The sequence below is a fragment of the Thamnophis elegans genome, chromosome 2 (assembly GCF_009769535.1).
Source record: "Thamnophis elegans isolate rThaEle1 chromosome 2, rThaEle1.pri, whole genome shotgun sequence".
Lineage (NCBI taxonomy): Eukaryota > Metazoa > Chordata > Lepidosauria > Squamata > Colubridae > Thamnophis > Thamnophis elegans.
Genome location: NC_045542.1, coordinates 141,617,007 through 141,642,365, shown reverse-complemented (window position 1 = coordinate 141,642,365; position 25,359 = coordinate 141,617,007). Strand labels below are relative to the sequence as shown.

The 25,359-nt window shown below is 37.6% G+C and overlaps 1 protein-coding gene across 2 annotated transcripts in view; it reads right to left on the bottom strand.

The window, feature by feature from the left end:
* C2H3orf67 (chromosome 2 C3orf67 homolog) overlaps positions 1 to 25,359 on the bottom strand; it is a 188,772-nt gene that overhangs the window by 105,598 nt on the left and 57,815 nt on the right. Inside the window, exons 5-9 of one of the 2 annotated variants that reach the window (XM_032238988.1) lie at positions 23,841 to 23,955; positions 19,535 to 19,691; positions 12,814 to 12,954; positions 8,651 to 8,653; positions 3,516 to 3,652 (exon numbers count right to left, since the gene is read on the bottom strand). In XM_032238988.1, coding sequence (XP_032094879.1) covers positions 3,516 to 3,652; positions 8,651 to 8,653; positions 12,814 to 12,954; positions 19,535 to 19,691; positions 23,841 to 23,955 — 553 coding nt within the window. Of the gene's footprint in view, positions 1 to 3,515; positions 3,653 to 8,356; positions 8,373 to 8,650; positions 8,654 to 12,813; positions 12,955 to 19,534; positions 19,692 to 23,840; positions 23,956 to 25,359 lie in introns of both variants that reach the window. The other variant, XM_032238989.1, reaches the window with a different exon arrangement.

The following is a 25,359-nucleotide window of genomic DNA, read 5'->3' as shown; positions in this document are numbered from 1 at the left end:
AGAAAAAGCGGACTAATTCTTATTAGAAGGGAAAGCTGGGTGAAACTACTTTGAGCTAGATTTTAAATTAACGTTAGCATAACTTTGATAGTGGTAAACATCAGACAAGCAAGGGATGAGGGTAAAATATATGTGGAATGATTTACGTTGTTTAAGGCTTATTAGAACAGAAAGCCGGTTGGGATTATCTTAAGATAAGTGTAAAAAGAACGCGGAATGATTTATGTTGTTTAAACTTTGTTAGAAGGGACTATTTTAAAACAGAAGGTTAACTGACTCTTGCTGAAAGTATTGTTTGAATATGTGGAATGATCCATGCTATTTAACTTTTATTAGAAGGGAAAGTTGGTTGAAATTGCTTTGAGTTAGATTTTAAACAAATGCTAGTATAAATTTGATAGTGGTAAATATTAGACAAGTAAGGGATGAGGGTAAAATGTATGTGGAATGAACTACGTTATTTAAATCCTATTAGAAGAGAAAGTCGGTTGGAATTATCTTAAGATAGAAATTGATTTCTGTGTAAAGTAATATTTGATCTACGCTGCTTAATTTTACTAAGAAGGGGAAGCTTGGCTAGATTATTTTGAATTACTGTTTGAAAAGGAGGTTAAGAAAGATCACTTACGCTGTTTAAATTTTACTAGAAGGGAAAGTTTGATTACTCTTCTGTAAAGTCATATTTGAATATGTGGCATGAACCACGTTGCTTAAATCTTATCGGAAGGGATCATGAGGTTTAGGAAGAGGAACGGGAGAGTCTACAGAAGGTTGGGGTAAATAGCAAAGAAGTAAGAGACGAGAATAAAATATAGATAGAATGATTTATACTATTTAAGCATAGATAAAGATGGGGGGCTGAGATCAACACAAAGAGTGGTTGCTTTTTTTTTTCTTCTTTTTTCTTTTCTCTTTTTTTTTTCTCTCTTCTTTTTTTTCTGTTTTTCTTTCTTTTGACATATTACTTTTATTTTTTAATCCATATGTATACAAGATATTTTAGACAGAAGGTAGTGCCAGGTGTGGGCCCTGGGAAGTCGGGAGGATTGGGGATGGGGATTTGTGGGGTGGGGTGGGGGGGTGTTAATATAGTCTTAATAAGAATAAGAATGTATTTATATACGGTAGTTTTTTCTTTCTTTTTTTTTTTTTTTTTTTCCCCTTGGTTCATTTTACTTTTATCAGATCAAACAACACTCGAATAAAGGCATACACCAAGGAGGGAGGTAGAGGGAAAGAAGAGGGAGGAGTAAGGAAGGAGTAAGGGGAATGTAAGGAGGGTGTCTGGGGAGTAAGGGGAGAAAGGTTTGTGGGGAAAGGGAAGTAGGAGGGGAGTGTTAGAGGGAGAAAGGAAAGTTGGAGGGGGTAGATGGGGTGTATGGAGGATGGAAGGGTTAGGTGGGGTTGTGAATGATGAGTTGTGTTTCCTTTTTATTTGTTCGTTTTATTCCCTTTTTCTTTTTTTCTTTTCTTATAGTAAATACCCTGTATATAAGTGATTGCAAATGGAATGTGAAAAATGAATAAAATATATTAAAAAAAAAAAAAAAGGTTTGTCTCTAATTTCTCGGATGTAAAGATGATGGAGTGAGAATTGTACTTGTACACCTGCAAGATTCTGTTAATGTATCTTTACAATAAAGTAGATTTAATTTATCTGGTTGTGTTTCCCATCTGCTCTATCTGGTAAGGTTGACATCTACAGTGAGCCAAATATTTCTTACATAATAAATTCTCACTGAAAATATGACAAGGCAATAGAATGTTATAAAGACAATAGAAGGCAAAAGTAGTTGAGTCCTATTTTGGGACATTTTCCCCTTCGCTAAACTGGGTGTGGCCAACATGTGATGCATCTGGCCTGTGGGCCAGGAGTTTGACAGCCCTGCTCTAGGCCAAGCATGATCTAAGACAGGGGTCTCCAAACTTGGTAACTTTAAGATTCGTGTACTTCAACTCCCAGAATTCTCTGGAAGTGGGGTCTAAGAGGAAATACAGGCCTCATCTGATCCTTTCTATACAAATCTGCCATGCTTCTCCTATCAACTACTGCCAATCAACCAGCTGTTTCCTTTTGCCTTTGTTTCATTTACTACTGAAAGCTATTAATCTGGACACTCAATGCTATCTCAGGATTCAGGCCAATGCCTCCAAATACCAGTTGCAGGGATACAGGACAGGTGCAGTGAGTAAGGAGGAAGATGTTGAAGGAAACATGGAAATTCTGTTATCAAGGCAAAGCATACGTAAAGCCCATAACAGAAAGAAAGTAATAGCCAGCTCCCTAATTCAGTGAAGTATAAGGAGGATGAGATTATAACACAATCAGACTGGCAAGATTTTGTAAGGACAATCAATAGTAATAAAAGTAGTTTTAGGCTTCCTGTGGAGTTGATTTCTTGGTCTACCTAGCAGAAATGACAGGTATATCTTTAACTCCTGCTTTCAAGCACCCAGAGGCATCTGATTCACAAAGATAACAACATTTTGAAGAAGATAGGCTTCAGCCTGATTTACCTGGGCCATTCCAATACTCTTTTCTGGGGCTCCAATGACAAAGAGCATTAAATTACAGCTGCCCAGGATTTTCATTTTCTAAAAACACTGATGGGACTCATTTGGGACCAGAGGCATTTTTTAAAAAAATGAAACACTGATGTTTTGTTTTGCAATATGTGAGCCTCTATTGTTCTTGATCAGATGTTTTAAGATGTATGGAGCCCAGTACATGCAGAAAGCAACATCTGGGGACACACTAGGATCTTTGGATGTGGTACTGAGGACCTCAAACTTTATTACATTACCAATTATGATAGATGGCCAAATCACAGACTAAAGATGGGTACCTTGTAGAGATTAGGCATTACAAAACAGTTTGCCACTTTTTTCGAGGGATCAAAGAGTGGCATCAATTTTGTTTGTTTTTCTATTTTAATTTTGTTTTCTGGTAAGAATGGGAGTGGGAGGTCTATGGGAAGAAAACTGCTCATTAATCCCCTATATATTCTGAACTTTTTTTCTGGTTTAGGAAAGCAATTGAGGGTTGGAATGGGAAGGGTTTTTTATAAGTTTTCTGTTCATTCAGGTGGTTCTTGACTTAAAAACGATTCACTTAGTGACCATTTTAAGTTACAGTGGAATGGAAAAAAAGGACTTACAACTAGTGCTCACACTTCCAACCACAACAGTGTCCCCATGGTCACATGATCAACAACATCGCCATAGTCATGTGATCCCAGCCATTTTACGGCAAGCAAAAGCAATGGGGGAAGCTGCATTTGCTTAACAACAATCTGAGTCCCTTTACAATTGCAATTATTTCTTTAAGAACCACTGCAAAAAGATTGTAAAATTGGGCACGACTCAATTAACCACCTCTTTGTTTAACAATAGAAATTTAGATCCCAATTTTGATTGTAGGTTGAGGACTATGTGTATTTTAGATCTTAATTTTTTTTTGGGGGGGGGGGACGACACAGAATTGCCACCAAAACATTTGTTCTTAAGAATCTTACCTCCCCAGATGCTCTTGTTGTGAGTCTTCGGCCTGAGAGAGGTGGTGGTCCAAGGACTTTAGATCCAAATGCAATGTGGGATATATCTTGACTCTTACTGTTACGTATAGTAGCTGATGATCGGGTTGTTGGAGGTTCTATTAAATAGCAAAATAGGTAATTTCAAGTTAGATACTTTGAACAATGATAACAAGTAGTTAATACATTTTTAACAAATTAAAACACAAGTACTATCGCAAATATTCATTCTAGCTAGACATTGCAAATAGAAAATGTACCAATGATCTCTAGCTTATACAATATTCACAATACGTATTACACAATACGATTTCCAAATTATTTTATGTGGAATGCTAATATGCAAAATTGATTGTAAGATGAATTGATGTACATATTTGTATAATAAATATGTAAGTAGCTAATCTTGAAATCATTCTCTTGTAGTTTATATTTGATGGCAATTTGTACAAGATGGATGATGCCACCTCAATATAATAGCAAAAAAACTATTGATAAGTTTATCACCCAAAAATTTGTATAGTAAGTAGAAAAAATGATGTTGCCTAAAGAATATGTATCTACCTAGTCTATTCAGAACTCATTTCTCTGGTAATTCTCTTTATTGATCGATATACATTCCTATATATTTTCAGTTATTAAATATACAGTTTGATAGTATGGTTTCTAAATCATTCATTTTGCATTTTTTCCTTAAAAATTCTATTTGGTTTAGTTTTGGTTAAATAATATTTTTTAAAGATTATACTTGTCATGTCACACCTTTCTATTATGTTGAGAGTCATGTCCTATTTAGTCAAAACCATTTGCCTAGTTTTTCTTTAAAATAAAAGGGATTGCAAGCTGTAATACAGGATCTCCTTTTTGCTGTAAGTCTCCATAATATAGCAGTCTATTCTTGGGTAGGCACCTGTTGATTCATAGTGATTTGGGAGAACCTCTAGCTAAGATTCTGTGCAGTTCAGAGAACCCCCAAATCCCACTCCTGGCTGGCCCTGACCACCCCTCCCTGCCCCTCGTGGGATCCCCACGTGGCCCGTTTTGGATGCAAGTAAATGGAGGGCACGCACGGAGGCTTGGGGAGAGCAAAAAATGGGCCCGTTTTGCACTAACCTTCCCCTGGAGTGTATATGGAATGGAAATGTTACAATATCCTACCCCTGCCACACCCACCAAGCCACGCTCACCAAGCCATGCTGCACCCACCAAACCATGTCCACAGAACCGGTAATAATTTTTTTTTGAATCCCATCACTGAGTGGAACGTGGTATTCAAAAAGGTTTCTAGATAACCAGGAGTAGGCAGCTCCATCATCTTAATAATTACATTCAAAAAGAAATTTAAAAGAAATTACTAAGTTCCCAGAAAATAAGGTAGAAAACTAGAAGCATCTTTCCCTGGGTAAGGAAATTAGTGAGAAGCTGAAAGCCAGGTTTTGGCACAATATTTTTTTTTAACCAACCCTGCTCACATTCTTTATTGTGTGTAAAGTTTGCTGTTGTGATTGTGTAAGTACCAGGAACTAGAATTGTGGAATGATTATGCTATAGCAGCATAAATTTGGAAGAAGTTTTGCTTCATTAAACCATATTTGTTTTCATTCTGAATCTAGTGAAAATGAGACAAATTAGACAAAAATATTTTTTAAAAAGTGATAGGAATACTTCCAGGCTTGATCATTTCCTTGCATCATACAGATGGCAAATAATGGGAAGTATCAATAGACATAAGTCTTTTGTAACAACTATATTTAGGTAAAAAATAGGGGAAATGGTTAAAAAAAGGTAAATGAGAGCCAGCTTGGTCTAATATTTAAGGTATCAGGCTAGAAAACAGATGACTGTGAGTTGGGTGACCTTGGGTGGGTCCCTCGCCCCTCCCCCAAGTCATTTTTATTTATTTATTTATTTATTTATTTTTATTCTATTTGGTTTGCCAAACATGCACAACGTAAGTATAAACATGGACATGAGCACATGAAATGAGTACAAATAAATTGGGACAGTAGGACAGGGATGGTAGGCATGCTGGTGCGCTTATGCATGCCCCCTACAGACCTCTTAGGAATGGGGTGAGGTCCATGGTAGAGAGTTTGAGGTTGAAGCAGTGGAGGTTTGAGGATGTAACAACGGAGTCAGGTAGAGCATTCCAGGCATTGAGCACTCTGTTGCTGAAGTCGTATTTTCTGCAATTGAGTTTGGAGCGGTTTATCTTGAGTCTGTATCTATTGTTTGCTCATGTAATATTGAGGTTGAAGCTGAAGTAGTTGTTGACAGGTAGGACGTTGTAGCAGTCAATTTTGTGTACTATGCTTAGGTCAGACCATAGGCGGCATAGTTCCAGGTTGTTCAAGCCCAAGATTTCGAGCTTGGTGGCATAAAGGATTCTTTTGTGAGCAGAGAGTTTCATAGGGTTGTTGTGGAGGAAATAGGTTGTTATGGAGGATTTCACAGGGTTGTTGTGGAGGAAATAGGAGGAAGGAGCATTAGATGCGTTTGGCACCTTAAGTTATATATTAAAACATCTTTAAAATGTGGGCTCTGGAGTTTAACTGGAGTATTAAAATGGAAAAGATGAAAAATGGAATTTCAAAATAAATTGAAGCTTAAAATTATCAAAGCGTTTCATTTCTAGAAAGGTCTGGTTTGGGGTCTCTGAAAGAAAGTGAATGGCATAAGAATTCATCTCTTATTCATACTGCTAGATTAAAAATAAAGATTAAACTCTAAAGCTCAAGGCATTCATTTTCTTTAGTTAACAAGAATTTTCAAAGTGACAGAGCTCAGGGATATAGCCACTAATTATTCTACCACTTTACCAACCAAACCTAAAGTTGTGCTAATTGAAATGCTGTTAAAAAAGGATTTGCTTTGTTTTGCTTTAACATTCTCAGATTTTCGGCTTCTGGTGTGAATCATGACTGATTGAAGATGTCTATGCAACTGAGCAGAGATGACTGATGTGGAGAATGTAAGACTGGCAACTGACATTTCTCCAAAGAAAGCAAAATCAGAAGATTGCTCAGGAGTGTTCTGAATAGCAGCTTCTCATGGGAGACTGTAAAGTAATGGTCTCCTGTGGGTTTGAGTGCCAGGAGCCAAGGGAGATGACATCTTTGTTCTCAACAGGGACAGAGCCTTTCATAAGGGCACTAAGTCAGTCAAACTCTTTTGTTTTAACCCAATCACTTTTGAAGATGTTCAATTTAATCACTACATTATTAGAGGCCTTCAAAACAGTGATTTCAATTTAACACTTGGTGAGTTTTACTTTATTCATATGTAAGAAATTTTAAGTAGATACAGTAAATGTGAAATGGAACTAATTTCACATTTAGGAAGAGGCTCGAAGAAAATCTTTCTTTTTCTGCATTTTGTGAACTTCTCTTTTTTTCCCTAGTTTTTATATTCATTTCCCACAAAAGGCCATATATCCTCTAATATGCCATTGTTCTAAAATTTTCTTCATTTTTTCATCTTTAAAAAACATCCTATCAAGATATTATTCTACTTTTTCCAGGAATTGTTTTTGCCAAGTATGCATAATTTGTCAAAATTCACTCAGTTTTTCCCCCTTACCTCAATCATTGATACTCAGATTTCCTGACACTTAGGGATTTTTTTCTGAGGCATTTTCTTAGGATACTAGCGACCATAAGTGAGCCCATAGTGGCACATGTAACATAGATTTAAGGCAAATTGTAGCCAGACTGGAAATTAGACGTGTTTGTAGGAGCAAGGTTTAGTGTGGAAAGCTATTTCTGTAGTATTATTTTACCACTATTCTTCATGCCTCATGTTTACTCAAAACTCATAAACTCATCATTTCTAACAAGTGAGGAAGCTTTGGAAATCCCATGGGGATAGACAAGTACAATGAGTGAACTGGGTAAGCAGGGATATGATTTGCAGTAAATTGACAATAGGGAATTAAAAATAAGAAAAACCTTAAACGTAAGGCAGAAGTGGACTGAGATGTATTTTTAGAGGTCAAATCAATGCAAATTGTATTTTGCATAAGAAGGCAAGGTAATTTACACATAAACACACCTATCTGTCCTTAATAATGTGATAGCAAAAAGTTGAGGATACTGTTCCTGTGGAAACAAAAGCATTTGGGCAAGGACTATTACGTTTTTTTTTTAACCATAAATTACCAATTTTGATTTGTGTTTAGTGGACCATTGCATATTGCTCTTTGCAAGATGAGGTCTTCAATTTAAGCTACCAGTCTTGACTCTGTGTTCAATTAAACCATGGTCCCTTTATTGGAAGAGGGAAAAGCTTCCTACATTCTTACATTGACTAACAGTCAGCACTTAATCTGGCCTGGGAATTGAAGGAATTAATAATGTAAAATGTTAGTCAATTTACACATATAATGATTAGGTAGATACATGTAGATTTAATTAATTTTGTTGAAAGCATTCAGAGCAATGAATTCAAATTACATTTGAAATTCAGGGAAATTAGTTGTAAGCAATGAATTAGGAACCTTTAGTCAAGAAAGGAGAAACAAAAATGCATTGAGATAGAAGGCTTACCATGGCCATAATCTATGGCTTTATGATGGTCAATGTATTTGCTTTGTTATTATAAATAATAATAAAATTGAAAATAGCAAGATATATGGGAAAATGTACAGTAATACCTAAACATTTGTGGACCCTTTTCAATTATCAATCTCTCCATAAATATGACCAAAGCCTGGACAGATCATAGATCATTCTTAAATCATATTTATGTAGCAATATTGCACTGCCATGGCCATTGATGAGTGCTGTTGTGCAGGGCAGATGAAAGACCAGAGATGGAGTGGGGCGTTATAAAGGTGAGGCACTGCCTTATCTGACTGAACTCATGGTTGGGAGGCAACAAGCCATGGTTTGGATTCTGTGGGTCCTTACCTAACAACCAGTTGTATTTGATTAACCGGAGCAATGGGGAGTGGCAGGATTGCTGATGCTAAGCAATGCGGTCACATTTATGACCGTATCGCTTAGAGATGAAAATTTGAGTCTCAATTACCCTCATTCACTGAAAAGTACTTGTAAACATGTTCACTTATTACTGAGGCAACAAGGACTCGTTAGATTATCTAGGTGGAAGCATCTAACCAACTTTGTGAGAACTAAAAAAAGTAAATAGGCAAGACCAGATCTCAGGAGACCACAAGAAAATTTTAGAACTGTATACTGGACTTTTGTGTATGTGTGTGTTCAAGTTAGTATTGACTCTTAGTAAAGTCCATGTAGCTTTCTTGTCAAGATTTTCAGAAGTGGTTTGCCACTGCCTTCTTCATAGGAAAGAAGAGCTCTTATTGAGGAACAGAGAGTGGTTCAAGATCATCCAATTAGCTTTGTATCTAAGGTGGGACTAGAACTCAAGTCTCCAGGTTTCTGGTTTGAAACCTTTAACCATCGCACTAAAAAAGCCCCCCTCTCTCTATGAGACTAGAGTATTGAAAACAACCTGGAAGAAAGCAACACAAACCATATCTATAACATTTAATGTTTTATATGAATTAAATATACAAACAAATTCGTAATTTTGCAAGAAAACTATTTAGCTATGTCCATGTGATCATCAGGAGTCATGCTTCATTTAAACAAAAAAAATTTAAACAATGATTTGATTGTGATATTACATTAACATTTGTCTGTGCTATCATATTTCCATAGTTTTGTATTAAAGCACATCCACTAAAGCACATTTAAATGGAATTACCAGGTAATTTTACATCAGAATTAAAATTGTTAATAGTGGTATTAAAAATGCTGATAGTGATATTACATGTTTTCAAGGAATCCATGCCAACGCACCTGTAATCATCTTGGCTACCTTTCTATCTCTACATCATGACACATATCATTTGTTCTTAAACTTTAAAATAAATTGCATTGAAATTCCTAGAAATAAAGTACCCTGAATTTTTATTCAGGTACGAAATAAAATGTCTCACAAAATTAAAGTTGAATGTGTTATCATTTAGAGGATGAAATAAAATTAAAAATTAATTATACTATTAACTGGTAATCCAAAATTAAATGAACTCTATTACCCCCTTTCCCAATCACCGTATATACTCGAGTATAGGCCGACCCGAATATAAGCCGAGGCACCTAATTTTACCACAAAAAAACTGGAAAAGTTATTGACTCGAGTATAAGCCTAGGGTGGGAAATGCAGCAGCTACCGGTAAATTTCAAAAATAAAAATAGATACCAATAATGTTTTGAATATTTATTTCAAAGAAAAACAGTAAACTAGCGGTGTATTCAATGAAATACTTCACTCACCTCATGATGCTGATGTCCCGCTGTGATGATGATGTCCCGTGCAGCCGCGGGAGCGATGTCCCGCCTCCTATGACACACGGCACAGTGATTCCTATCATTGGATCACTGTACCAGAGGAGGTGGGACATCGCTATGTGGCTGCTTGCCATAACAAGGAGGAGGTGGGACATCGTTGCAGAGCGGCAGGAGGGGGAGGAAGGGGAATCGTAAGACAGCCCTGCATTACATTAGAACGTGAGGAGGGGGGATGGTGCGGTGCGCGCTGCGCGGCAAACTGACACAGAGGCAGGGGAAACTCACAGGGGCACTGGGCCATTCACGAGTGTCACCCAGCGGCATGGCCCCGCCCCTTTTTCTCCTCCATTTCGGGCAAATTTTTCACTGACTCGAGTATAAGCCGAGGCGGCTTTTTTCAGCCCAAAAAGTGGGCTGAAAAACTAGGCTTATACTCGAGTATATACAGTACATTAGATACAGAAGCAGTTTCATAATATTCTAAATTAAATTAATTTCCTTTTTAAATTGTGTTGTAAAACTTATTGATATTTTGCTGTACGGTTTCATAGGCAAAGAGATTTTTTTGGAATCTTGATCAAGTAGCTTGATTGAAAAGCACACATTTTTCAAATTTTGATTTGTTATAAACAAAGCAAAATATAATGTGGAATTATTCAGTTTTTCAAAGGGTATATATTCCTAAGGAAATTTGGTTTTAATAATTTTATGCTCTGCTGGAAACTGTTTCCAAATCAGTCCAACAACAGCAATTCTCCATTCAGAATTCCCCAATATTTGGGCTATTTGATCATTTCTTTAGAGTGTCCCAAAGGGACAGCAGGTCTTGCATTAACAGATTTCCAGAGAAAAAAATTGCTGACTAAAGGAACCAGGAGCACTACTCAGGTGACTGAGTAGTTGTTGACTACTTGAGGGTCATTGAAGCACTTGGAGGTTTAAACCTCCAAGTGCTTCAACGACCCTCAAAAAGGATGCAAATGATCAGATGTCTGCAAGGAATATAAATCCTTTCATTCCCCACCATCCAGTTAGAGCTGAAGAAGCTTCTTGGATGAGAAGTGAAATGTCTTCAAGGAAAAGAAAAGAAAGATCAGTTGCCTTCTAAAAAAGCACATGACCTGGATGACTGAGAATCTCTATAATTTCTTTAGATTGATTTTATTTATACTTACCTTGTAGTGAGCACTTAAGACAACTATAATTTTTAAAAATCCGGACTATAAAAGTTAAAACTACTATTAAAAATAGCAATAAATATTATAGACTCTGAGACCAGACAATATGCATCTCCCTTGAAGAGGATGGATGGGTTAAACACTGTTCTGTTTAAACACTGAGAAGGTGGTGGCCTTTCAACTCCGACGGACGTTGGATGAAACTGATTATCTGGATACCTTTCAGTCGGGTTTCAGGCTTGGTTACAGCACGGAAACTGCTTTGGTCACGCTGACCGATGATCTCTGGCGAGCCAGGGATAGGGGTCACTCTTCTATCCTAGTGCTTCTTGACCTCTCAGCGGCCTTCGATACCATCGACCATGGTATCCTTCTGCAACGGTTGCGAGAGGTGGGAGTGGGAGGCACCGTTTTACGGTGGTTCTCCTCCTATCTCTTGGACAGGCCGCGGTCGGTGTTGGTTGGAGGGCAGAGATCGACCCCTAGGCCCCTCAATTATGGGGTGCCACAGGGCTCGGTCCTGTCCCCCCTCCTATTTAACATCTACATGAAGCCGCTGGGTGAGATCATACGCTGGCACGGGATTAAATACCACCAATACGGCGGATGATACTCAATTGTATCTGTCCGCCCCGTGCCAACTCAGCGAAGCGGTAGAAGTGATGTGCCAGTGCCTGGAGGCTGTCAGGGTCTGGATGGGAGCGAACAAGCTTGCACTCAATCCCGACAAGACTGAGTGGCTATTGATGCTCCCTCCCAAGGATGGTCCAGCTATTCCATCCCTTAGCCTGGGGGGGGGGGGAAACTATACGCCCCTCAGAGAGGGTTCACAATTTGGGAGTCCTCCTGGATCCGCAGCTGACGTTAGAACATCACTTGTCGGCTGTGGCCAGGGGGGGGGGGGGCTTTGCCCAGGTTCGCCTGGTGCACCAGTTGCGACCCTATCTGGACCGGGAGGCCCTTCGGATGGTCACTCACGCCTTCGTCACCTCAAGACTGGATTACTGTAACACGCTCTACATGGGGCTGCCCTTGAAGAGTGTTCGAAGACTTCAGTTAATCCAGAATGCAGCCGCGCGAGTGATAGTAGGTGTACCTAGGTACACCCACGTTACACCTATCCTCCGCGAGCTGCACTGGCTTTCCATTGGTCTCCGGACACGTTTCAAGGTGCTAGTCGTTACTTTTAAAGCCCTACATGGTTTAGGACCTGGCTACCTGAGAGACCGCCTCCTACCATTTACCTCCCAGAGACCTATAAGATCACACAGACTAGCCCTCCTCCGGATTCCATCTGCCGGTCAATGTCGGCTGGCGACTCCCCGGGGGAGGGCCTTCTCTGTAGCTGCTCCAGCCCTATGGAACGATCTCCCCGTGGAGATCCAGACCCTTACTACTCTTCCGGCCTTCTACAAAGCGATTAAGACCTGGCTGTTCCGGCAGGCCTGGGGCTGTTGATTTATCCAGCCCCATTCTAAGCTATATGAATGTTGTGAAATTTTAATGTCTGTTCTTTTTAATTTTTATATGTTCCCCCTTCCTGCTTTTATCTGTAAGCCGCCCTGAGTCTCTCGAGAGTGGGCGGCATACAAATCCTAATAAACCGTAAACCGTAAACTGTTCTTGTTTCTTGAATAATTCATAGTATCTGGGTTTCTACAAAAGCTATATGAAAACAAACATGGCACATTATGGTTTAATATTATGTGTGACTATAGGTAATGTAACCTGAATAAAATTCATTGGCCCAATTAGATATAATAAAGAAACATTAATCACAAAGAGTACCTAATTCTGGAGAATTTAAAGGTCGGCCTCTACATTTTTGTTCTGTTTGGCGCAGCTTCTTCATGTTCAGCAGCTGTGTGACTTGCGGCACATCTGCATTTAACTGACAGGCTCGAGGAATCGTATCTCTTGGTCCATCAGCTGTAACAGAAGATTAATACAATCTGAGTGAACTATAGCAAAGGCTTCACCTTCTCATTCCGACTATCTGACCGAAGAATCAAAGCTAATAACAGCATCAGTGTGCAGTGAAGATACTGGAACTCTGTTTTAGTTCCTGTATTTATATAATGAGAAGAACTTTTCAGCAGTCTCAAGGATCAGAAAGCAAAGAAAAAAAGTCCACACATCTGTTCAATTTCAGTACCTTTTAAAGCCATGATTTCTTCTATATGAGACTCATTATTTATAGATTAGAAATTAGCAATACCAGACATCATCTTTACTTTACCTGAACAGAAGGGTTTAGTTGTTAAATGATGTGCCATAGCTCCAACATCAAAAAGGATACAGAGACCATTATATCTCCATCTTAATTCTTTCTTGCCAATAAAAATGTTTTGATGTTAATTTTTTTAAAAAAAATCAGTGAGGCTCATGTGAAGAACCTGATGTACTAAATAAGTTTTGGGATGAATCCATAGAGAGGACAGTGAGAGGAAAGTTTCTGGCTAAAGGGAAATAATTTGTGTGTGTGTATAACTATATCTATATCTACAGTATATCTCTATATCTGTCTGTCTGTCTGTCTGTCTGTCTGTCTGTCTGTCTGTCTATCTATCTATCTATCTATCTATCTATCTATCTATCTCATAATTGCATATTAAATTATGATTGCATAATTTTCCAGAACAACCTCTTTCCATGCCTGAAGAGAAAAGTTTTTGATCAGTGTGTGCTGCCTGCTGTCAACCCTGAAGTGTACCTGGCTGAGGCAATCTTGGAGGCTTCAGGATTGCCACAAAGCAAAAGAAGGGAGAGGGAAAGGGAAAATAGCTAGATGGGATTTTGTAGCCAAAACAAAAGAGTTTTCCTGTGGGAACCAAGGACATTCTAACAGGTGGCTGGCCAGAGGAGGAGTGAAGTAACCAGGCAACCAGCCAGCACCTTGGTTGGACAACATGACTTGGGACTTGGGGGAAAGGGGAAACTTCCCTTTTTAATTAGGTGAAAGCCACAGGAACTTTTAGAGTCTTTAGAACCAGTTGTGCCAATATGATGTATCCAATAAATTGTTCTTTGACAAACTTGCCTGCCTCAGAGTTCTGCTTTCTATGGGTGCAACGCTGATACCTGCTCTAACATATACCAGTGAAACATGAACACTAACCTCACAATTGTACAAAAGCTATGAGTAGTGCAAAAGCCATGGAACGATACATGCTCGCCATTACAAGACAAGATAGAAAGACCTGAACATGGCTTAGAGAACAAACAAAAGTATACAATATGCTCAAGAGAATAAAAGAATTGAAATGAATATGGTCTGGCACGAAGAAATGATGGCAGGTGGACCAAGGCAGTTATAGAATGGATCCCACTTGATAACTGCTTCAAAGCTTGTCTAACATAGCTAACTGTAAGAGAGTAAACAGGATAAAACTGTTGTGGTGGGAACAAGTTGTAGGAGCATAAATAAATAAGGCTACACAAAATTTCAAATTCAAGGCAATTTGATCAAATCATCCTTTCAATCTGAAACTTTCAATTTATTCATGGCACCAAATCAAATCAGACTCTTCTGAATCCATGTTGAGATTAAATGGACTTTTATACCTGCAAACTTTTTAATCAAGTCAAATAAATTATCTGAACTGATGATTCAAACTGAAAATTCAAATAAATTCAACTCACGGAAATGCAAATGCAAATCTGATCTTTAATAATTCACATACGCCAAGTGTTAATATGATTATACTGATACATTAAACTATTTTCCCTTTTTGACAGAACCAAAATTATACAGTTCAGCATTACATTGTAGAGGGCAATGCCCCTGGCTTTGGGAGGTTGCATTTGGCTATGAAGTCACATACTGTGCACTGTGGGAACAGATAATTAATTTCTACCTTGTTAGAATGGTTGGTCAAGACAATGATCTTCATCTTTTCAGTTGCATAAACCTACAACTAGTCACCAGCTGTGTGTCCTTTCCAGAAATCCTAATTGTATATGCATGATTGCTTTTAGCCCCCTCTTAAAATAATTTATATGTGCAGATAAGAATTAATTACATTTCATGGTAGTAGAATTTCACAATTAAAAATACTCAGCAATTAGCTGGCCTCACAATTTAGATTGTGCAGATTGTTCTGTGATCTCTAAAGCAGTTATGCTATCCATGAAACTCCTCTTGTAAGAAAGTTCAGAGAGGTCAATATATTTGAGTACTCAAATACTTCGGCCTAGTTTTCATCTGTTCTATGTTGTTGCTATGCTATTCCATTTATTAAAGTGAAAAACACCCATTGCAATTCCTTTTAATATCAGAACAAACCCAACACCCTTGGCACTAAAATTATATGAAGCCTTTGTTCTTTGGTCACTGAATCTAACCCACACAATTAAACAATTGCAATCTCCTTCCTCTACAAAGAATATTTTTAAGCATATATGGGTTTGTCCTGACCCTGCAAAACCAGTCTGCTAGACATTCATTATATTTAACAAGCCCAGAGGAATGCTGATTAGCAGTAATGGAGAAGGACATTATTGCAAAGAACAAAGAATTGGTTCATGTTATTGTATACAACCGGTGACATTAGGAAAAAAAAAACAAGAGAGAACCTCTGAATGGAAAAAGGGGGAAGATTCTAGGAGAAGTACCCAAGGAGTCTGCCAATCATTTTGTATCAGAAAGCAAATCAATGTCCTAGTATAATAAGAAGTGAAAAAGCTAAAACAAAATGCGAGGATACAGCTCAGCCTCCAGAAAAATATTCAAAGAGCTTTACAGTAAGAAATTGACTTATCCATTAGATTCTCAATTCTTTGTCTCACCCCTCAGCCTCATTGCTCTAATCCTGATTAAAATGAGGTGAAAGTTTCTGACGTTTGGGTGAAATAATTAGCCTCTATTGCTTTATGAAGGAGACAAATTTCTGTTCATTGCTTTTGTAAAAATACCTAGGCACAATTATGCTTTCCTCTGCAATTTCTCTTCTGTATGAATGCTCAAGACAGGCTGGTTTTTTTCACTAAAACTAAAACATGCTTCCCTAGTTTATATACATATTTCTCCTGGTTATCCAAAGAGATGAAATTGTATCTTTACGACTTTGTTTCCTGGAGAAAATAGGTATCAGTTCACAATTCCTGGTCTGGGGGGAGAGGCAGTATGGGTACTGTATTGATAGGAAAACTGAGATACTGCCTTCAATAGCTGAAGTCTATTTCATAAAGTGTCTCAGGTAACGGTGCTGGAAGATATGAGAGAAATACAACTCCTAAAGTGGTTACAGTCCTGATAGCGCATGGGCTCGAGATGAAATAATAGCAGCTGTTAAGAAGCTCGTTTAAGAGGAAGCATGCAAAAGAGAAGCCGAATAACCATACTTCCCATAGCGTCTCTTTACAGCGACACATATAAGAAGCAGATCACAATGGCCAAACAAATAGATAAAAAGGTTTTCTGCAATTTGGAGGACTCTGGTGGAAAAAATGGAGGTGGACGGATGGATGCCAAACCTTGCTTAATGGGGCCTGAGATGCTATCCTGAGGAAGCATTCTCGCATAAATCTCCATAAAGCAGGAAGTGTTATATTAAAGCAAGGTCATGCTATAGCATTTGATGAGTCTTAGATAATTAGCGATTGATGCAAATAAAGAAAATGTCAGACCAATGCATAACAGTGAATTTCGCTGTATGCAAAAATATGTATTAAACTGTTAATCTCTACAGCAACTCTAGAGCAAGACCAAGTTAAATAATACTGGCTCAGCTAAACTTCAATTACAGCTGCCTTGTTCCCTTCCCATTTTGAAGGGCCATAGAACTTGGAATGGCTTTTTAAAATTATTTTTTATACATTGTGTTTGTAATCAACCCAATAATGAAAGTCTCTGGGAAGATGACTAACTTACTGTCTTAACATAACATTGATTAGCAAGTAACATTGGTAAGATTTTTTTTAAAGGAATTTCAATGAAATCTAAGGCAAAACATCTGTCACAGGTATCAGACTGTCAAAGGTAGAAAGTCTCATAACTCTAATGGTTTGTGACCGATCTGCCAGGCAGTCCTTACTTAACCTAACAATAAGAAACATTTAGAATTCTATGTCCCATACAGCACATCATCTGCATGATTGGTAGCCACCCAAAGTTTGGTATAAGATAGGCTGCTATATACAGTAAATGTTTTAAATACATAAATAAAAATAAATAAATACAAAGGAAATGCCAACGTCCACGTCAGGCAGGCTGACTAGAAAGCAATGCCATCTAATTTGATCTCATTGAAGAGCCATGGTAGCACAGTGGTTAGAGTGCAGTACTGCGGGATGCTTTTTTAAAAAAACATATTTTTTATTTCCATTTTCATAACATACAATCACATGTATACTATACATAGCCAGTATCATATAGTAATTACATCAGTTCCTCTAATCATCAACACCCCAAAAAATAAAAACCCATTATTAGCTCTTCTACTCTCCATACACCTTTCTTCTACCTCTCTCCTACTTCCTATCTTCCCTCCATCATCCTTTCCTACTCTACTTCCCCATCCCTTCTCCTTCTCCTCTCTCTACATTCCACTCCTCCTTATCCTCATCCTCCTCATCTTCCCCCCTTACCCTCTCTCCTATCCCTCTCTTCCCATCTTTCTCTCTACATTCCACTCCTCCTTATCCTCCTTATCCTCCTCATCTTCCCCCCTTACCCTCTCCTCTCCCTCTCTTCCCATCTCCCTTCTGTTTCCCACTCTTCTCTCATTGGTGTATTTCCGCTTCTGAGCAAACTCCAATCTATGTTGATAGTATTTATACTTCCATAACAATATACTTAACATATCGTAGTTTTAAAGAAAAATAAGAGAAAACAGTATACATGTGCAATCATATTACATTAAAATCTAACACCCCTCGTCAGACCTCCCTCCCTCCTACCCTCCCCCCCAGCTTTTGCTGACTGCCAGCTGACTGCAATTTGGCAGTTCGAATCTCACCAGCTGAAGGTTGACTCAGCCTTTCATCCTTCCAAGGTGGGTAAAAGGAGGACCCAGATTGTTGGGGCAATAGGCTGACTGTAAATAGCTTAGAGAGGGCTATAAAGCACTGTGAAATGGTATTTAAGTCTAGGTGTTAATATTATTTTGTTGTCATTCTTGTGCAGACCCTTCAATAAACACTTCAATATCACAGATTATTCCAGACTGACACATAATTGATTAAGCAGGTAAGGCTGGCAAAGGTGGGCTGAGCAAAAGCTACAGTTCTGCAAAACAAATTGCCAATCCTTGAAAACCACAGCCATACATCAACAACAGTTGATCTCCATTACAGAGCAGGACTAAAAAAAATGAAAGGTTTTTTTTTTTTTTTTTTAAATAGTTTAGTTTGCCAACCTCAAATCAAATCACCACCATGTTAACATTCTCTTGTATGTTCCATTTCCACCAAAAGGAACAAAAATAGAGTAGTTGAAAGACTATTTGTAAAACTCTTGAGCATAAGTAATCTATAAGGGTGATACATTCAAGAAGGAAAAGTTAAAGGATCAGTAACTTAGAGTTGGGTTAATCAAAAGAGTTGCCCCAAAATCTAGTCTCATCCACTCAACATTTCCCTGAAAATGATCTTGTGCAACCCAGAATATAGTGCAATAAACAGGGAGTAATCACAAATAGCTTTGAATGAACCACACAAGACAACATAAAAAGGATAAAAGAAGCAAAGCCAACCACAAGCTAGAAAAGATATTTGTATTATATAACATAACAAAAAGAAGCTGTTTAATTATTCTTTCCCAGAACCTTTTATTACTTCCTTTTGTAGAACACATTTGAAGACTGAAGTCTACAGTCTGGGTAGAAAACAAAGAAGTAGGAAAGAGTCAACTGGATGATGTACAACTCACATTTTGATAAGCAGAGCTGAAGGATGGAAAAATGTTTTTTATTGTTTAGTCTAGGAGATGGTGTACAGTTCAAATAAAATATGCAGCTGATAAATAATAGGAATTCATGAATACACTTTATTAGGAAGATACTTAATGTGCAGTTTATCATCAACTCTCTTTTCCTTCCTCAAAAGTCCAATTTCCATAATGGCCAGATTTTACAAGGGAAGTCTCTGCTCTTTCATTTTAGAAGCTGTCTTGAGAAAATGACAGATCTCAGTTAAAAAAAAACAAACCCTTTGATAATTGAATAACAAGCTTTCTTTCAAAGTGCTTAATGAAACACTTACCTGAAGGTAGATTATTAGCAGCTTGTATGCTAATTTAAAGTTGAAACAGTATCTACTGTGCAGTTTTAATAAAAGTGCTGCTTTATAAAAATGTAAATGCTGAACCACATTTGTAACCACATTTAGAAAAGGTCACTCACTATCCAAAGAGTCAGAAACGTGCATAGTATGTCTTATGTACCCATCAATTGCCAGGAAACCATCTAAAACCCTTTGGATAATGCATCACAGAGATCAGAAAGATAAGCATGGAATCGGGAAGCACATCTTAGCCATCTGGAATCCCAGGAAGCCAAGCTTAACGTACCGTCGTCATCTGTGGGGTTCAGGGGGTTTGACTTCAGTGTGAAGATTTTTCGCAGTTTACAGTTGGCTGAAACAATAATGCCATCCAAAGACTGAAAAACAGCGCCTTTGAATATCTCACTGGTAAATGTCACCAGGTCAATGCACAAATTGCACCACTAAGGAGAAGGGGGAAAAAAGTTTAGAGACATATTTGTAAAAATTAATTTTCAATATAATACACTATTAAAAACCAATTGTATCTATTGCTTGGCTTATATACCCCCCGCTGGCCTCATCTGCCTCTACATAGCCCAACGGCATAGAGTTAGTAGCATAACAGGTTTGAATTCATGCAAGCAAAAAAAGAGAGAATAAGTCATAATTTTGAAAACTGTCTCTCAAAATTTCCTGAACCATTGAAAAAAAATTAGGTTCTTCGGTGCTGACATTTTTAATGGAGAATAGATAATCTGTGACTGTTGGGATAACTCTTTTAGAGATATTTCCATACATAAACAGAAATATCACATGGACAAAAAATAGAGGGAGCAGTAGTGACTTTTTATTGACTTCCCCACTGACATTCCCTGAGGGAAGCTGACAGGGAGTGTGGGAAAAGACAATCACATGATTGTGGCTGACCGCAGCAGCAGTGAAGAGGAATTGTAGTGGCCACAACTTTGCCAAATTTCAATCCTCGATTTTGTCCACATTTTCAAAATTATTCCATCTGAGGTAGATTGATTCAAAAATGTAGAAATTCCACATCAGTGAAATGTTATTTTAATTATCAGTTTACCAATGCCTCCAATGAAGTTTTAAAGAACCATTTGAATTAATAATAATATCCCAGATTACATAAACTTCTGTGTGCCATTGTCTTCTGTTGAAACTCCACTTATTTGACAGAAGAGGCTAAGTTTTTTATCATTTTTTAATAACTGACAAGGCCTAAAGGGATTTGGTTATCGCTTATGCCATGACTCCTGAATGATCCCAGTAGATTAGGGTGATATTCAGCAGGTTCTGGAGAACCGGTAGTGGAAATTTTGAGTAGTTCAGAGAACCGGCAAATACCACCTCTGGCTGGCCCCAGAGTGGGGTGGGAATGGAGATTTTGCAATATCCTTCCCCTGCTACGCCCACCAAGCCACACCCATAGAATCAGTAGTAAAAACATTTGAATTTCACCACTGTAATAGATGCATAGATGTTATCAGTTGTTCCCAATTTTCTTAGTCCTTGACTCAGAGAAAATACAAGAACATCAGTGCTCTCAATGGCTATAATGGCAATAGGGATGGTCTGAATGCATATTTCCAGAATCTGCCAAAATGATGGTTAAACCAGTAATAAAAATATGAACATATGCATGAACACAATAACATTCTTGGATTATCTCTTTTTTTCTGTATAACATTTTTCCTCAGGATGTAATTAAAACCAATTTTCCTTCGAGGTAAGGCTGACTCCTGGTGACTTCATGAATACATATATGTAGTTTTCTTCACACCATTTAACAAGTGGCTCTTCAATATCTAGGTTTTGGGATTTTCTTTTTCTAATTTCTCAGTATCACCTACAATTTTACTTTTTTTCTGGAGATTTCTAACCCACAAGATTTAACTGTATTTTGCTTCTAAGGAAGGGAACTACTGTTTTAGGGTAAATTTAGTTTTAGGTGAGTTTTAGATATTAATCACATGGTGATAGTACTAGACTTATACACCGCTTCAGAGTGCTTTACAGCACTTTCTAAGCAGTTTACAGTCATATTGCCCCCAACAATCTGGATTCTCATTTTACTGACATCGGAAGGATGGAAGGTTGAGTCAACCTTGAACTGATTAGAATCGAACTGCTGGCAGTCAGCAGAATTAGCCTGCAACACTGCATTCTAACCCACTGCACCATCACCTTTTATGAAGGGTGCATTAAGATAATAAAGATGTTTTGCCATTTGGCCTTACCCTCCCCACATGTACTGACTTGTTTATGAATTGATACCTTGGCCAGTATCAGATATCGTGTTTACCCTCTCATGAGTGTTTCTCTATAAAGTTAAGTGTTAAAAATGCACAGGGAGGGGAAATTGTACTTTGTAGCCAATGATTATTTTTCTTCTTCCTTCCTTGATCTAAAGTGGAAGACCATCACCAGAATTGGAAGGCTCTAATTTAGATCTTTTGGCATTGCACAGTTTCCCCCAGAATCTTAAGCAACATTCCCAAATTGGAACATTGGACATGGCAGTTGTGCACCTCTATATGGTGATCCAGCTTTATTTGTGCAAACCAGAATTCTGTAAATGATCTGCAGGTAAGGTGCTGGCTTGTCCAGATTGAGTAGGAAGAAGTCTTGAGAACTGATAGCTTGTATGGGCAAGCCAGGTTTAATGTCCGAACTCAGTCCTATTCCGTTTGGACAAAAACCACAGTGAATCTAAGTTCTCATAGGGCCCTGGCATGGCATGTATAAAGACAAAAAGCAATGGAATAAGGAATCCATTTGATATTAAACTGATATCTGGCACACTCACTAGGACCAACAAGAAGTTCATTTCTTATATTCATAGGAAGGTCACATGTATTCTTCTCAAGTAGTCACACTACCACATATGTTGAAAATCCGAACTTCTAGTATGCATTTATATTTTTAAAAGCTGGTTTCTGTAGCCAATCAACATACATTATAAGCTGCGGGGATCAAAACTGAAACAATTAATTTAATGTGTTTCAGAAGTACATTCCAATGTATCTTAGAGAAGTAAAATATAACTTTCAGTATTTACACTGTATGATGTTTTATTCCACTGAGGATGTTTGCCCCCCATTATTAGTTTAAGGAAACAAAAAAGAGTTCCAGTAGCAAAAATCAATACATTTCTTGGAGCATTTTGTTTATTTGTTCCTTTCACCTTCCCCTTGGTTTTCAGAAACAGAACTGTTAGGAGCATGGAAATTAATCTTCCTAGATCATTATTTATTATTGCCGTTACTTTAAACCTCAACAGATTTCACTGGCTGGGACCAAAATATATCAAAGGCAAGGATTAAGGTGCTTGCTTTTGATTTTTATTTTCAAGTACAAAAAGGAAACTGTTGTGAGTGAAATGAAGGGGACATGCTTATATTGTACAGTAACGTAACACTAAAGGATAGGATTAATTCAGAACACATTCTGCAGTAAAAATTAAACCCACATAGTGAAATTAATTCCTGACTTTTGACTGTAGAAAAGAGATTTAAAAATTAGACATTTCATTAATTTGATAACATTTCTAAGGGATGCATAAAACATACCAATTTCAATTTTTTTAAAAAACAAAGAACTATTCTTATTCCTGGAAGAAAACGTTGCATATGTATATAGTCTGGGGGATTATATGACACACACATTCATATTTGATTTGCGTTTAAGGATATCTGAAAACATGGACACCATCAACAAGGGATATAACTATTAATGACATAATGCACCCAAGAGAAACTGACCACAGTGGAAGTGAAATTATAAGCCTGTTATGGTCCCGTGATGTTTCACTCAATAACTGTGCTTCTTAGCAACTGAATTGCTGGTCCCAACTGCAGTCACTAAGTTTAAGTACTACCGCTTTTTACTACAGATTGCATGAATGAAATGAAATGTGTGTTTTCTAGGATATCTTAAACTGAAACTCATTTCCCTATATACATGAATTTAAGAATTCTCTGTTGTTTTCCTTAACTCCCCCCCTCCCCCCCCAATTTTTTTTTTTTCCAGACAGAAATCTGGAATCATTCTTAGAAATGCACTAATTCTAGCTGGAACTAATTGCCAGTGATGTAATTGCAGAGATAAGGAAATCATCTTATAATACAGGATCGTGTCTCCTAATTCTCATAATCTTTGACATACAATGTTTGTTGTTTTTTATTTAATTTCTATCGTATCTTTTTACTCAAATTGAACAGTTAAGGTGCTATGCAAACAGAATTAATAACATAACATTATTGGAATGCTTGGCATGAAATTATGTTTTGATTCTCATCCACTGAATAGGAATGGGAAGAACAAACAGGACCTGGAAATTTCAGTATGATTCATGATTGATCTCGTGTTCCACCAATCTACTTAATCTCCATGCCACATAAGTGTCTAATGATGATCCAGTTTGTACTACACTGTGTGCATCGCTGTGCAATTAATTCTGAAGAAATATGTGAAATTAACCAGAAAAACAATTTCTTGTAATCATCATATGCTGGATCATTGGTAGGAAATAGAAAGTAGAAGAGACTCATACATGACAGTAATCATTTGAACAAGAAAGGAAATATACTTACAATTTTGCGCTTGATCATAAGGAGAGGGATTTTTGCATGCAGAGGGGTTATAGACAATTCTTTGTGGATCGTCGATAAATACAATCTTCTTTTAATATTTCCTAAATCAGTTATCCTGCAAGAGAAAAAGAAGGTGAGTACAGAGATGATAGAAATTGATCTCTATCAATTAAAAAAACCTTTCTCTCTCGGCAGCCACAGAAAACCATCATTCACATGTAAAAGCTTTATATCAAGGACAGCAAATGGAGAAGTTAAATATTATCCTTCTACAAGATAAGTAATGAGATTTCTCTCTCAAATTCATAGTTGCTTCAAGCAGAATACATAAAATCACTTTACATGTTAATTTTATTTCAACGCTATGCACTCTTCACTTGATTTCCATAGCATTTCAAACTTACGAAAGAATTCAATTTACATGAATTGAGAAACCACAAGTCTTCAATAATCATGCTCCCTCCCCCCTCCCCCCAGCCCCCTTCAGCTTGTATAATCTTGGAAAATGCTATCACATCTCCAAAAAGGAAAACTGTATCTGTAATATCATATGGGCTTTGTTTAAAAATAGATGCAGAACATTAAAATGTCAGTTTCTTCTTCTGATCACCTACCTCCAAATATCAAACCCACATGCTTACTGCTATTTAAGCTGTTCTCCAATGATGCCTGAGACACTATAACTGAACATCACTATCAGGTTAGAGTCACAAACAATTTGGTCTCCTATATGCTGTTTCCCATTTCCAAAAATTTCATATTAGCTAAGTTTCTAATTTCATAGCTGAAAAGTTTTGTTTTACCGGAATGTAAAGTTTAAAACCTATAAGCTTATTCAGTTCCCTTTTTCCATCAGGCTAGCAATTCCTATTGCTTGCTTCTCCCTTTCTGTTAAACAATTTTAGACAAGTCCTCAAAATCAGAATGTTTTCCTTTATTTTGGATATACATGCTAAAAGGGTTGTTTCTTAGTCTGAATGTTCCCAGTTGACAGGTGGCAATGTTCTTGGGACAGCTTATGGGAAAAATATAAAAAAATAGTAGGAAAATAATCCTTTAAACGCATGGCACAACGTAGGAGAACAAATCCATCAGGACAAGATTCAGCAGTCCATCTTCATTTGAAAGACAAAGGTCACTCTTTTGAAGACCGCAAAGTTCACATTCTGGACAGAGAAGACCACTGGTTTGAAAGAGGGGTCAAAGAGGCCATCTACGTTAAGACTGAACAGCCCTCTCTCAACAGAAGGGGGGGATACGGCACCACCTATCCCTTGTTTACAACATAATCCTTTCAGCAGTTCCAAGAAAGTTGTACATCTATTTGCACTGCTCAGTTGGTGCCGAGGATACAAATAAACCTTCAAGTCACCTCAATCACTCTCAGAATTAGATGACTGCAAGGAATGTAAATCCTTCCATTTTCCACCATTCAGTCAGAACTGAAGAAGCTACTTGGATGAGAAGCGAAATGTCTTCAGGGAAAAACAAAGTTCAGTTGCCTTTTGAAAAAGCATCT